Source organism: Solenopsis invicta, chromosome 3, assembly GCF_016802725.1.
Source record: "Solenopsis invicta isolate M01_SB chromosome 3, UNIL_Sinv_3.0, whole genome shotgun sequence".
Lineage (NCBI taxonomy): Eukaryota > Metazoa > Arthropoda > Insecta > Hymenoptera > Formicidae > Solenopsis > Solenopsis invicta.
The window spans coordinates 25,575,858-25,589,247 of NC_052666.1; the positions used below are offsets into that span (position 1 = coordinate 25,575,858).

A 13,390-nucleotide genomic window follows, 5' to 3' on the forward strand; every position below is an offset into this window, starting at 1 on the left:
ATTTCATAAAAATTTTCGTTAACGTTTACTGATACTGAAAATAAATACATTTCGTGACAAAAATGTTTTTAAGTATATATTGGTTTATACTTTTAGTCGCATTTACGACGATTTAATCATTTTTAGTCACTTACGATTGATAGAACAATCAATATTTTAGATTTTTGTCAATAATCCATTTATTATTTTTCGTAACAGAAAACATTTCGCTTTTTACGTTTGTCGAGCAAAAATCCGCAGGACGCCGAAAGCTGTGTGTGTGTCCTAGCTGATGCATCGAATTCTGCGATTGGCAGCGGTGCGGTGACGAGAAATACCGCGATCTATTGCATGAACAATAATATTGACACAAACATTTTTTTGATCATTAAAACTAGCGGAAGGCACTTTGTCGAAATGCAATAGAATATGAAAAGCGGCCATTTTTTTCATCATACGCAGTGTGTGTACATCACGACGTGTTTTTTCATATCGTTCGACGACCCGTATTCCGACGGTCAATATTGAATTTCAAAATAAATTTCTAGCGAAACTTAAGTGCACACGCGAATGCTCAATTCAGCTTGCGCGATTATAAATATATGAAAATGTATACACTTCCGATCTTTTGCTTTTAAATTTTGTGTTTGCAATACGTGCAAATAAATTATCTAAGGTTCGTCAATTTTACCGTTACAAACTCTTTAATTAAGTTAAGTAATAACATAGACGATCAAATAACTATCTTGAAATTAAATATACATATATCGCAAACTCACGAAATAAAACCTTACATTTCAATCAATTTCAAGACGTTTTTGCTTCAAAGAAAACTTTAACAACTTGCACGACTATAAATATATGCATTAAATGATTTTTTGCCCGTACATTTTCGATAAAATGTATTTTTTCTTTGTTTTGCAATGCAAATATACTACCCAAAGCTAATCAATTTAGTTGTTACAAGTTTTTAATTGCATTAAGTAACAGAGAAAATTAACAACTATCTTAAAAATTGTATACATCGTAAATACACAAACTAACATCTTGTATTTCAATTTCAACATATTTTTGCTTTGATAAAATTTTTAAAAAATTTTGTTATCGAGACGTTTAATATGAATATTGTTAAGAGAAAAAGATCAAATGGCTTCCAATTAAATTTTTGTCAAGGAAATGGCTGCGATAGTTGAAACGACTGCAAAGAATTTGTCGTTGAAAGAAAGACAGAGAATCTAGGACATAGTGCGTAGCCCATCAGATAATAAATAACGGTTCGAACGATTATCAGACCGGTGATATTGGGCACTCTATAGCGAGATTATTTCGATCAAAGGATAATTTTTGCAATATCAAAACTGTTCTGAAACACTCATTTAAAATTCGTTTAAAACACGGAATGCATATAGAACACATTAATATCGACAAAATCGAAACAGCTTTGAAACGCGCGATTAATATCATGAAATATATGACGATGCAACGCTCGATCAAATTTCAAGTCTGCCATTAAACACAAAAGATTCTAACAATGCCGCCATTTATTACACTGCATCTTCGGAAGATAAATTGCAATCAATTATATCATGTACTCTATACAACCGGAAAACACATGTTCTAATCTTTGCGATTTACGATCGCTCAATCAATTAAATTTAGCTCTAATCTCGACTGTTATTTTCATGTCTTATGTATGTGAAAATGAGATTATACCGAACATAATTGCATTGTTTCTCACAATGTAACATTAGTATGTAATTAATGTAAAGCATTAATCAATGTGAATGAATAGAATAGACTAATATATATATATATATACACACGGATAGATTTTTGCGAATCGCGAACAAATATCCTTTCAAATTTTTATTTGTTAAATTTTTCTGTGATTTTTTTACATTTTGCACTACGTTGTACAAATGGTTCGTGAAAAAATTCATTCGCTGAAATCGGGCTGACAGTAGAAAGGTTGCCCATTGCTTTAAAAAGCACGTTGGTTTACCCTCCGCAAGAATACTCTTGCGAAATTACACATTGTTAATGTTAGCTCACATGAAAGCCCGGAATCTCGTAATGTCAATATTGATTGACTGTTCTCCGTTTGGATAAAATCTCATAAAATTTTTCCGTAAAATTTAATTCTGTGCTTTATTAATATCACATGATATATATATATATATTGTAGTAAATTCACGTCGCCATACAATTTTTCTCTGATTAATTCCGATTGCTCGTTAGCGGCGCTATTGAAGCCGAATGTTAATTTAGGAGAATTTCTACATTACTGCCAGAATAATAGCGCAACCCGTGCCCCTGACAAATGACGCTCGTACGGCGATTTTAATTGCTCGTTACCTGTGGGCGACGTCTGACGGACGATATCACGTTTGCGTGTCGAGTGGTTGTGTACACCCGTAGTGTCGGTTAGTATGATAGTACAGCTCATAAGCGTGATCCTTAGTCCGAAGGTTTGCATTGTGAGTGTGTGAGTGTGTGCACGTACATGTTGTACAACTACGTTAAGTATGTGGGCAGAAAGCGAGCTTGTAAGAAGTAAGACTGTCGCATAGTGTGATTACGTGTAGTTAAGTTATGATTAAAAAAAAAGGACAAAGTTAGAAACCTTACAAACCCAATCTCTGTGCATAACCACCCCTGAACCACTTGGTGCGTGGTGACGATGCAAGTATGTCTGTGTATGTGTGTGTGTATGTATGTTTACTTATGTGATTACGAATACTAACGCGAGCGTATCATTAATTGTTTCCAATACAATTTTATCTCTATGCAAAAGAGAGAGAGAGAGAGAAAATTCTTTTGACATTATAGTATTTACGTTGATGCATATCTGGTCATACATACCCAATTAGACATGAAAATGTAATGGGAGATGATAGATTTGACTTATTTTCAATGGAAATGTTTTTTTCCCGCGATAAAATCGTACTGGAAAAATCTGCGTCGGATCACTTGCCAGACGTGGGAGATCAATAATACCGTTTTCATTTCGAGTTTCATGAATCCACAATGCCCCTCTCTTTCCTTTCTGCAAAGAGAGGAACGAAGAGGAAGAATTCCTCGCCGGCCGGTACGTTTCAATCCGCGAGCGTCACGTAGCGTCGCAGGTCAATTAGCAGATGCTCTTGCTCGCTCAATTTTAATTGGAGAGATATATAATCACTACTGTACTGTTCCGATATGATACGAGACGGTGACTTCAGCAATCAAAAAGATGCTCTAGCTATGTTCATCAATCTAAATCGTTACTCAACTTGCTGTCGAACGGCGCACAAGAAAGGTCTCGCCGACAAAAAGACACTACGAGAACACACTACGCTCTCGAAGAATAAGGGGGGAAAAAAGGGGGAAAAAACGAAAAACAAAACCAGAAAAAAAAAACGTGATTACACGTCATAACCTAACGCAAGGTAAGCAACTGACGAAACATGCCCAAAAATTAATTACGGCATTCATGAAACGTATGTCGATGATTGGAATACTGAATGAGTATGCATGTCCTGGCGACGAACCAAGATGTGAATCGATAGCGATAACGGACAAACTGATAATAACCAAGAACGGAGTATAAACGTATAACGTATGTACATACGACATACTTGAGACATACGCTCGACTGCGACTGCAAAGTCAGGCATCTGAGGGGAGGGGGGGGATCGACGAAAATCATAACTGCTCGATCATTTGCGGCCGCAACTATTATATAATACTCGACTGACTCACGCGACTCCGATCACCGCGGGTGACGGAGTCTCAACACGAGCACACACAACGAGAAAAACGAGACCAAAGTAAATTTTGAAAAAAGCCAATCCGGTGTGAAAAGAACGTGTGATAACTCAAACGGAGGAGAAAACAAACGAGGCACGCATGAACGATAAACTATATAACGAGAAAGAAATGAGAAGACGACAAAATGGTCAAAATCAATAATATATAATTCAGGGAAGCATCTATTCGTAAAACATGCCCAAAAATATGTTTACGGCACACACAACAAATGTATGAAAGATAGATAGATAGATAGATAGAGAGAGAGAGAGAGAGAGAGAGACAGAAAGTTCTGCGTTCTAATTCCGGGCGCGAGAGTTCGTCATATGATACAAAATAGCTGGCAATTACTGTAGTATACAATATCGCTATTGAATCGCAGCGCAGAAACAAACACGTGACTTAAAACACCCATCGCTCGTTAACGTTGCGGCTTAAACTCGCTGTGTGGCACGAATTAATGTTAATGCGTTTCTTGTCGGGCCGCGAATTCCCGACGAGAGAGAAGCGATTAATCGGCGGATAATGTCATGATGTGTGTGTATGTGTGTGTGTAATTATTATGGCTGGTGACATCTTTGCATTGAGGCTCGCGTGCGTGGCGCAACGTTGATGAGGAAAGTTCGTGGAAAATGGCGGACTAACGCGAATGACGAAACGTTTTGCTGCATCCCTTTCCGGCTGTCGTTAAAGCAAGGTCCTAACGAGTAAACTCTCCGGAATTAATCCTCCGAAATGTCACTAACGTTACTAACAGCGGTGTGTGGAATTTGTGATACCGCGAGAACATCGCCTGAATGTACAAGTTCGGCTGAATCTGACTCAACAAGAATACAAATGTTTATCACGTTGAGAACGTTACCCAAAGAAATTGCAAAAGAATTTGTACTGTAAAAAAGATGTTTATTCTTTTTAAGATATTTTTATTGTTTAACGGAATATGTTCTAAATACCACGTAAAAATGATTAATCTATCACATTTATAAAGTTATACAATGACATATCCTTGTCACGGGAAAAAAGTGAAAGAAGTAAGTAGAAAATAATTGGAGAATTAAAAAAAAAAGTGTTCTTGTGCAAATTATATCCTTCGTAGGATGTAATTTGCATCATGCAACGCGTGCTTTCTTTTAAACAAAAAAAAAAAAGTTGAATCAGATTACGGCTTTGCTTGCTACTTTGAATTATGCGCTGGCATTGTGTTCCTTGCTAATATACTAGCGAAGAATCGAATTGGCGCGTGTTTAAGCGAGATAAGCCAACGGAATATTTGCGTGACGCGGTATATAGAACTCGTAAACTGAATTTACAATAAAACGTCCTATCTTGCACCGACAAGCGCGTGACCGTTGCATCTGGCACCTCTCGTGCGGCGTGTACGTATGTAATTAGCCAATTCGTTCTCGCCGGAAGTCCATGTGTCTCCGCGAGAGACCGCTGTTAAAAGCGGTACGTCAAGCGCAAACTACCCATTACTAACGTTTTTTTTCGACGCAGCTTTTGGTGTGGCCGCTACAAAAAGATGCATTTGCGCCAGTTCAGCTATATTTTTCCGCCAACATGCTATCGCACCATTTCCATCGTGACTTATTAGCAATATTTTTTTGCAAAAGCATATATTTGGAAATTTTAAATAAAATATAAAATATTTTCTTCAATTTTTGTGAAACGTAATAAATATGATGTATAATATATAAAACACGTAAATCTCTCTACGTATATCTATATCTTAAACATCTAGCCATCAAAGTCGTAATATTAATTATAATACAGTTTTTTCCAATTTGTATCTTTCTTTTCATAATTATAAATACTTGTAAATATATTAAAAAGCTGTAAATAACTTAAATACATTAAGTTATTTACAGCTTTTTAACATATAGCATCATTATTAAATTTGACGATCAGACTGATTTAGTTATTATTTCAGCTTCAGTTTATGATTGCATTTTAAGTCCGACAATATTGACACATAATTCATGGAATTGCAAAATTGTATTTAATACTTGATACAAAGATGAAGAAAATGTTATTTAGCACCAAAATCCGCTTAGTCCGAGAAATTCGAGACACTCCCTCCAATTCTATTGCAATCGACATCTCTTGATCGTTAAAACTATCGTGTCTGCTCTTCCCGTTCACGCGAGTTAACAATAATTTTCACGCAACAATGGGCGACGCATAATTAATATTTAACGTAGTTATAGTTACGGCACCACTTGTGTCGATTACTATGTAACAATAGGGCTCGCGCTTTGTTCGGAGAATTGCACTTTAGTGATAAATCCTCGGAGACGGATACTCGACACGGATCTTCCTCAGTCCCGTTTCTTATATTCCCGCGAATTGCGAGGCACGAAAAGCCTGCGGATGAAAAGCCTTTGCGTCGTTATTCCATTTTAGTATACATGAGATACGCTTTACTGGTGTCGTGGTAAAATGAAATTAAACCTCGCTGGGGAATTGATTAAAGCACTCGCGGAAAAAAAAAATGAAAACATCTTTGTACCTGCGTGTCGAGATGCAGCAAAACGCTTCAAGAACATGATCCGCTCAACGGAGTCTACATAATCGTATTATTCGCAAGTGCGTTCGCGTTTAAACTGAAAAAGATAAAACGGCAACGCTAACGAGGCCGGCATCTCGCGAACATGTCATGTATATATGTATCGTGCACCGCGCCTACGAATGCATGTATCGATGTGCCCTAATCTGTGTAAATGCGTCTCGCGTGTTTTTTTTCCGTATGAATGCAAAAGTTTTATTTTCGAACGAGAGTTGCTCTGAATCGGAAGCGATGGTTCCTACGCAGTGTTTCGAAGAATTTAGTAGCTATCTTGAAAATAGAAAAAATGTTTTGCTTGCTGTTGATAATCGCGATAGTAACAATCAATATAAGGAATCTAGTTGCTTTTATCGACTTTTGCTAATTCTTCTGATCGTTATTTTGTTTTCACGGGAAGCGAGGTGTTGTTATTTCTTTGTCTGTTAATTCTATTATACAACTCAATGGAGATACCTCGATATACTTGAACTTTCTCTTTACGTTACTTAATCCGTTGCTAATCTGAGTCCCCAAGTTTTCACCAAGAACCATCGCTCTAGTGTCCACGTCCTGCGCCTCGGAAGATCCTCCAGTATTCTCCACGATCCCTGATCGTGTCTTCCACGAGCCACGACCCTATTATGCGAACATAAGTGTGTCTGCGTATGCTTGCGAGCGAGCGAGCGAGCGAGTAGTGGCGCGCGCCGCCTCTGCGAATGTTCGTGTGTATGAGTTGTGTTAAGATGCGTGTAATGTGGATTCGAACACAATATCAATTAACGTGCACAAGAACAATACTGCCACGAGATTGCGTGCAGGGCGGGTTCGTGCAGAGAGCCGCACGGAGCATTGACAGTGTGACAGACCTGGCTTTAATAGACACAACTTTAGCCCCGACGGCCATGTTCTCTTTAATGTAGATCGGGCCATACACTACGTGGTCCCATACGGGCGGATTATTCGCACGGTCCACAACGTCAATCTGAACCTCCACCGTTCGCGACAAGGGTGGGTAGCCCCTGTCTTTGGCCATCGCCTCCAGCTTGTACGTCTCGCGCTATGGCCAGACCGCGTGTATAACAAACGGGAACAAAAAACAACGGCGTTAGTGTTAAGGCGCCAAGGCCCGTGGCAGAGGGAGGAGAGTACATGGTACATGTCGCTCCCCGTTGTTCTTTCTCGAGAGAGAGAGGAGGGAAGAAGCCTCTCTCTCATCCGCTGGGCGCTCTCTTTCACTCGCGACGCCCTGCCTCGGTCATCCGCCAACGCCTGGAACGTTTGGCGCGAGCGCGAGCTCGCATTATGCACGCACCCTCGTGCACGAATTTGCACGCTCGGTGAGACTATACATTATAGCAAAAGCGCTCGCGCGATTGCAAGTTGCATGGTTCTCGAACAGTACGAGCTCCGGGTGACGAACGGCGTGATGGACGATCGACGATCCGCAACCTGTATTCTGCGCGTAAATATCGCAAAGACACAGCAGGTTCTCTCGCTACATCCTTGCCTAAACTATATGAGCACGCTATATGAAACGCCTGTAGGTCACCGCTCCGCCTTCCCGCATTTGCACAATTATGGTGTTGTTATTGCGAATATTCGCTATGATCCACACGGCTGTCGCTGCATCCTCGGAATCTTTGAAGAAGCGTGGTTCCTCATGGTCGCTCGTATTTGCCGAGAAAACGAAAGCCTGTTGAACTTTCAAGTGGAGTAAGTTTAGAATTATGCAACGACTTTTAATACAGACTGATATCATTTGATGTAATCTGTAATAATCTTGCAATTCTTTGTTACGTAAACCTAGCTAGAAAAAAAAACTAACTCCAAAGTCTGATCACGTAGTACTTTATTGTCAATTTAAAGATAAAAATTGTTGCTATTATTAAATTGCATGCGCAAAAAATAAATTGCTATTAGACAGTTTTTCAGAAAGATTTAATATAAATTTTTTTATTTTTCTCAAAAAGAAATGCTAAGAGAACTATTGAGACATTTTTTTTTCGAAGGTGATAACGCGATGTAATCACAAGACAATCAATTTTACGTTTATTTGCGATATTTAAAACTTACTCCACTTGAAAAGCAAGAGACTCCATCATTTCCGAAAAGATTTCTGCCCGATCGAACCCTCGCTGTCTCCAAATATCGTCGAAGAGCGATCGCCGCGGCTCGCTACAGTACATATTGGGAAAAGATAGTGGTAGCAGTATAGTAATAGTAGTTGTTGTAGTAATAGGAAAAGGAGTGTCCGCCAATCAGCGATCTACCGCGCCGCGCTTAACCATAAGTGCTCCCGTAACCAAAAAAAAAGAAAAACAAAAAGATAGTGTGCTCTGTAAAGAATCTAAAAAGGGTATGTAGAGATGAGAAAATTAACAAAATAGAAAGATCAAATGTTGTGTTAGGATCAGAAAAAGAATAGAAGAAAAGTAAAAAGAAGAGAAGAATCCAGAGTGTATTGGAAAGTAAATCCAAGTACATAAAGGAAATTGATTGGACAGAAAAACAAATAGAATACGTGAGTAATTGAATGGGAAATCAAAAAGTGGAAGAGACAAAATAAGTTAGGGGATGGTCGCAACGGACCAGAGAGAAAAAAAGAGATAGAAGGGACAGCACTGCATGGCACGGCACGGCATGTCACGTGTCTTGTCTCGGTCATGTCGTGGCATACAAACCTGGCTTTCACCGACGTCACTACAGTACCCACTGTGACATTTTCTTTGATGTGAATGGGGCCGTATACATTCGCATCCCACACAGGTGGTTTATTGTTTCTGTCTACGACGTCTAACTCAACGTCCACGTCTGCGGACAAGACTGGCATCCCTCTGTCGGAGGCCCGTACTCGCAGGCGATAGCTGTCACGCTAGTGGCAAAACATTGGGCCGTCAACTTATAGGACATTTTCTTTCGGGATTTTATAGTTGGCGGTTTTTTTTTGTTTTTGCGATTGTTTTCCGTTTCGTCACTCTTTTTACTTTTCTTTTCTTTCGTTTTTTTTTCTATTTCGTCTTTTTCGTTGGAGTTTACGAAAGAGTTAAGGCGTCACTCGGCGTCGAGCACGTCCACATGTGAAAGTACCCTCGACGGTCTTTCCGCTTTTTATTTCGCGAGCGAAATTGAAACAGAAGAAGAAGAAGAGAGAAAGACGAACAGATAGAAAAGATAGAAAGAAAAACAGAGAGATAAAGGACCGTGCAGTCTCGTAGGTATCCTGGTGGACATAGGATGACTCCGTTGCGTGTTACCTCGGTGATAGATCCACTGTCCTCCGAACGTACAAATCCATTAACTTCCCTAATAATTTTTGTCCAATTTAATAAAAGTGCATCGGTTAAGAGCAAGATTTACTGCAATGAACTCAAACATGCTGTAAGGTGGATTTTTCGTGAGTAATTCCGTGAATAATTGCAACATACAGAGTGACATGATGACGGTGATGAGAATCATGATGACGATGAGGGTGATGTTGATCGTGATTATGATGGTAATAACGATGAAGATACTACATCGCCGACTTCTGTTGATTAACAAAGCAATGATAACATCGATATAAACATGTGCATTCGATAATCAATTTTAATTAGATAAACAGATTACGTAAATTATGGACAAATGTAGACGATGTAGTTGCGATGGTATACCTACCTGTCGAATGCTTACGCTTGCATATTTGAGCTCATTGCTGTATTAATTGTATCAGTTGATTAATGCAAACAGATACTCTTGCCGGTGCCATTCGACTTAATTTGATTATATCAACAAAAGTGTTTGATTGCACAACATTATGTAGCAAATATTAAATCAGAAAGAATCTTTTTAATAGAAAAAGTGTGCGTTTTAAAGATCACTTATTAAACACTACATTAATTGTGTTAGAAAAATGCTGTGCTTATCCTTGCTCATCCGAGATAACACGAAAGCGGAAGTATACTAGATATTCTAGAATCGCTTCCTTCATCTGTAGATTCTTTGACCAACTTGCAGTTAATATTAATTCTTACATGTATTAATTATGCATTATTAATTTTTGATGTATCTTATTATTCCAAGCCAATATGTGCTAAAGTACAAAATGAAAAAAACAAAAATTTACTTGAGAAACTAGAAGACGCAAATTTTCGCATCCTTTGCAGCATATCTAATTTCCAAATATTACTTTATCTTCTAAGTATTACAAATTCTTATTAAAGTATTTAGAAGCATCAAAGAATCTATATCTATAAAGTAACAGATACTTCTAAAATTCTAAACTATCTAGTATAATAGAGTGCAATAGCGGGTGAATAGTAATAAGAGATAAATATATTGAAGTTATAATTAAAAATTATATTTAAAATTTGATAAACGTGAAAAATAGAATAAATCAAGACACAAATATATAGAAAAATTACTTGAATTAGATTGACAGAATTAAAAAACTGAGTGAATAAAGTGTTAATTTTTGAAACGTAATTTTTAACATTTTAATATAAAATTCTTTGCGATTCTATTCACCCGCTGATCTCAGGATAAATATCGACATCGTGATTTATATTAATAAAAGAGCCGCATTATGTCAGTCGTTCGGAAATTGATTCTACATTCGGCTTCGTTCCCAAGTGAACGTTTGTTTGCGAACATTTGTCTATAATCGGGATCTTGCTATCTCAAGATTTCTAGTAATGAAAACTACCGGCTCTCTTCCTGGAACATTAAAAGTAATTATTGAAGCTGTTCCAGTAAAATGGAACCAGATCCCCGTATAACATTTGATATCCAACGGACGGTTTAATCAAATGTATAGAACATGTACATTTTGAGTATGATCCTATTAAATATGTGATTTAAATACATTGAATATTACAAAAGGTGCTGCTATGTGAAATATCATCACAAACGGTGCTATTGCAAACTATACTAATACAAACAACAAACATATTATGTGACTTCAGCAAAGCAGATTGTTCTATTTTGTGCACAATTAAATTAAAAATATTGATGATATTATAAATTAAGTCAATTATAACGTTAACTTTGAATTTTTCATTGTATTGTGTAAATTTACTTTTATTAAAGATCAATGTATTTAAGTTTCTTCATTAAGACTAATTATATCAAAGCGCTAGTTACTCAATATTTTATGTAAAATATTTCTTTTAATTCTTAAATTTTTTAAATAATTTAGAAAAATAAAATTCCTTTAAATTCGATATATGTAAAGAAGATTTAATATAGATATCCGTTATTTATATTTGAAACGTCCGTTGGATATTCGGTACCGCGGACAAATTGACAGGTCACTGGTGGCGCAATATCGGCACAGTAAAGGCATCCTTCACCTACGGATACATACGAGACCAGGATGAAAGAGCGAAAATAGACAGCGCGATAGCACGTGTGTATGTACATATAAAATACATCGCGCGTGATATAAACTTTCGAACAAAAATGCTCGAGACGAAACTAGATATAGAAATTTTGTAGAAATTGAGCAACAAGAAGAGAAAAAGAATAGATTGAGAGAGAGAGAGAGAGAGAGAGAGAGAGAGAAAGAGCAAGAGAAACAGAGAGAGAGAGACAGAAAAAGAGAGTGACGTCTCCGAGTGACAACGATAACAACAGAGGCGAAAAATCATCGAAACGATATAATGTTGAATAATTGAACGGAAAGGCGCTCTAGTATTAGCAACGAATATTATACTTTTCTTTTGCGCTGGTATAACAATGGTCACATCATGATGTGTCTCGATGCAAGGTGTGAAACACAAGAATATAGATCCTACTTACTGGAAAACAGCCCTTTTTTTTTGTCATCATCAAATCCGAAGAAAGTAAATGGTGCAATGAACACAAACATAAACAATAAGAAGTTCAAATTAGTTTCGTTACGAAATCAACCAATGCAGGCATTTTCATGCAAGCGAGAATGCGATAAAGAGGCATCGGGAGACGGGGAGAGGGAAAAGAAAGAGGAAACACAAAGATTGGTGATAAAGGGTGAATTCGGAGGACGACTTTGGGGAAGAGGGTTGAGAAAAAAAACTATGACGACCCCTCGTCTGATTCGTTTTCGTTTTTAACGACACTCAAAAACCGATGGACGTTATTTCGTCGTGATAGTTAATCCGCACGTTTTCGGCTTTCCTTTCATTCCGTGATTACTTCCGTTCACTTTCATTCTTCCCGTTTCGACAGTGGTATGCCGCCCCAATCACAGAAGAAAAAATGTCACACCACGGACAGTTCTCTTATGATCTATACATATGTATATACACATATTTATACATTGGTAAACGCTCTCAATCAAAAATACTTTTCATGTTCTTTTCCTTTTCATTGTCAGTCACGTCGTGGTACACTGGGAGAGAGGGATGAAAATCGGGAAACGTCAGAGAGAAAGTATATTAGATAAAGAGAGAAAGAAGTAGAATGATAAAGAAACATACGAAATGTCATATAGATTAAAAGAAATAGCATCAAATAGAAAACTCAGGCTTGTATAACATACCAATAGATTAAAATATAGATACAGAAACTTATCAGAAAAGTTATCGACATAGTCAAAATCATAATAAATATTCAAGCAGATACTCAGGAAAAATAATTATCGACATGACAACCAAATGCAACATACTGAAAAATACTTTTTGTACGGAATTTTGAAATGGAAAATAAGAAATGTCAGAGATAAGAAATTAGAGATAGATGTAAGTAGAAAAAAATAATAGAGATTAAGATAATGAGAGAAAGAGAGGGCGAGGATGGATGTAGGAGCGAGAGCGAGATCCGTTCCTGTAAAGGAATCAAAAACACATTCATATAAAATATGCAAGCATTGTCAAAAATTGTTTATGTCTGATGCACCACAAAATGCGTAGAGGTTGAAGTACACCGTACGTGGGGCTCAAAAAATGTTGTTCCCACCTGCTCCTGGAAGTTCAAAAAACATCACTTCCCTTTTGAAAAACATTCACAATTAATAATGTTAGTTGAATTAATTAAAGATCATTAGTTTCCTCCGAACGTTTCCATCTCTTTTGTCATATCTCATATTATCATCGTATTTTTGCATCTTTCCTTTCCATTTTT

General features: G+C 37.3%; 1 protein-coding gene across 5 annotated transcripts in view; it reads right to left on the reverse strand.

Annotated features, from left to right (window-relative positions):
• Positions 1–13,390, reverse strand: part of LOC105197263 (neural-cadherin) — a 71,748-nt gene that overhangs the window by 6,551 nt on the left and 51,807 nt on the right. For 2 of the 5 annotated variants that reach the window (XM_026133206.2, XM_026133207.2), the window contains exon 11: positions 356–7,370. The exons of 1 other annotated variant lie outside the window; for it this stretch is intronic. In XM_026133206.2, the coding sequence (XP_025988991.2) occupies positions 7,086–7,370 (285 nt within the window). In that variant the 3' untranslated portion in view covers positions 356–7,085. Of the gene's footprint in view, positions 1–355; positions 7,371–8,308; positions 9,186–9,250; positions 13,232–13,390 lie in introns of those variants that run through there. 2 more of the 5 variants (XM_039447281.1, XM_026133208.2) reach the window with 2 other exon arrangements.